This window comes from Amphimedon queenslandica, unplaced genomic scaffold (assembly GCF_000090795.2).
Source record: "Amphimedon queenslandica unplaced genomic scaffold, v1.1 AMPQUscaffold_13484, whole genome shotgun sequence".
In the NCBI taxonomy this organism is placed as follows: domain Eukaryota; kingdom Metazoa; phylum Porifera; class Demospongiae; order Haplosclerida; family Niphatidae; genus Amphimedon; species Amphimedon queenslandica.
The window spans coordinates 426579-427750 of record NW_003546280.1 but is presented as its reverse complement, the minus strand read 5'-3'; the positions used below and the strand labels follow the sequence as shown (position 1 = coordinate 427750).

General features: G+C 40.3%; 1 protein-coding gene across 1 annotated transcript in view; it reads left to right on the top strand.

Annotated features, from left to right (window-relative positions):
* The first annotated feature begins 58 nt into the window (after positions 1 to 58).
* LOC105311964 (tigger transposable element-derived protein 2-like) overlaps positions 59 to 1172 on the top strand; it is a 1627-nt gene continuing 513 nt past the window's right edge. Inside the window, exon 1 of the mRNA XM_011404223.1 lies at positions 59 to 1163. Within this exon, the coding sequence (XP_011402525.1) occupies positions 59 to 1163 (1105 nt within the window). The remainder of the gene's footprint in view (positions 1164 to 1172) is intronic.

Genomic DNA, 1172 nt, shown 5'->3' with positions numbered 1-1172 from the left:
ATGTCTTTTTTAGATGGCGACACGCCCATGTACATACTCTACATGGCCTGAAATAAGCATGACGAATGCTATCAAAGCAGTTGAAGAAGAGGGGTTGACAGTTAGACTTGCAGCAGAGCTATATGGCATTCCCAAATCAACACTTTATGACAGGATCAGGGGAAATGTTCAACATGGAACTAAACCTGGCCCAGTGCCGTATCTTACAAAAGAAGAAGAGGTTATTTTGGCTAAGTTTTTAATCAAATGTTCTCAGATTGGATTTCCCCGCACAGTTTCAGAAGTTCTTGCACTAGTAAGACAAACAATTCAGTCAAAGGGTTTAAGTGACGTCTCAATTTCTTATGGATGGTGGCAGAAATTTTGTAACAGGCACAGTGAATTATCACTTCGTACTGCTGTACCTTTAAGTCTTTCGAGAGCCATAGCCACTGATAATAGTGTCATACAAAAGTATTTTGATATACTTGAAGACACACTTAAAGAAAATTCTCTATTCAACAATCCAACTCGCATATTCAACTGTGATGAAACAGGACTCCCATTGAATCCTAAATCTTTGAAAGTTGTGAGTGGTCGTGGAGCTAAGAATGTCAGTCAAATCACTGGAGAAGGGAAGTCTCAAATCACAGTTCTGGCATGCACTTGTGCAGCTGGAGTACCGTTGCCTCCATTTGTAATATTTGATCGTAAGACCTTTAATGATCAGCTAATGGTAGGAGAAATACCAGGTACACTTTACGGCTCATCTCCAAATGGATGGATCAGTAGAGAGCTGTTTTTGTACTGGTTTCATAAGCTGTTTTTAACGAGTGTTCCTAGCGTACGTCCTCTCCTTCTCCTGATGGATGGTCATTCTACTCATTATGGTCCTGACCTTATCAAGATAGCAGCTGAAGAGCAAATTTTAATATTTGTATTGCCACCCAATACCACTCATTTAACACAGCCACTTGACAAAGGGTGTTTTGGGCCATTAAAAACTGCTTGGAAGGCTGTGTGTCATGAGTTCTGCACTAAAAACCCTGGTTGTGTGGTAACCAGATACAATTTCTCTGTATTATTTGCTGATGCATGGAGAAGGTCAATGACACAGAGAAACATTGCAAGTGGCTTTGAAGTAACCGGCATATGTCCTTTCAACAGAAATGCTATTAAAACTGGCAATGACA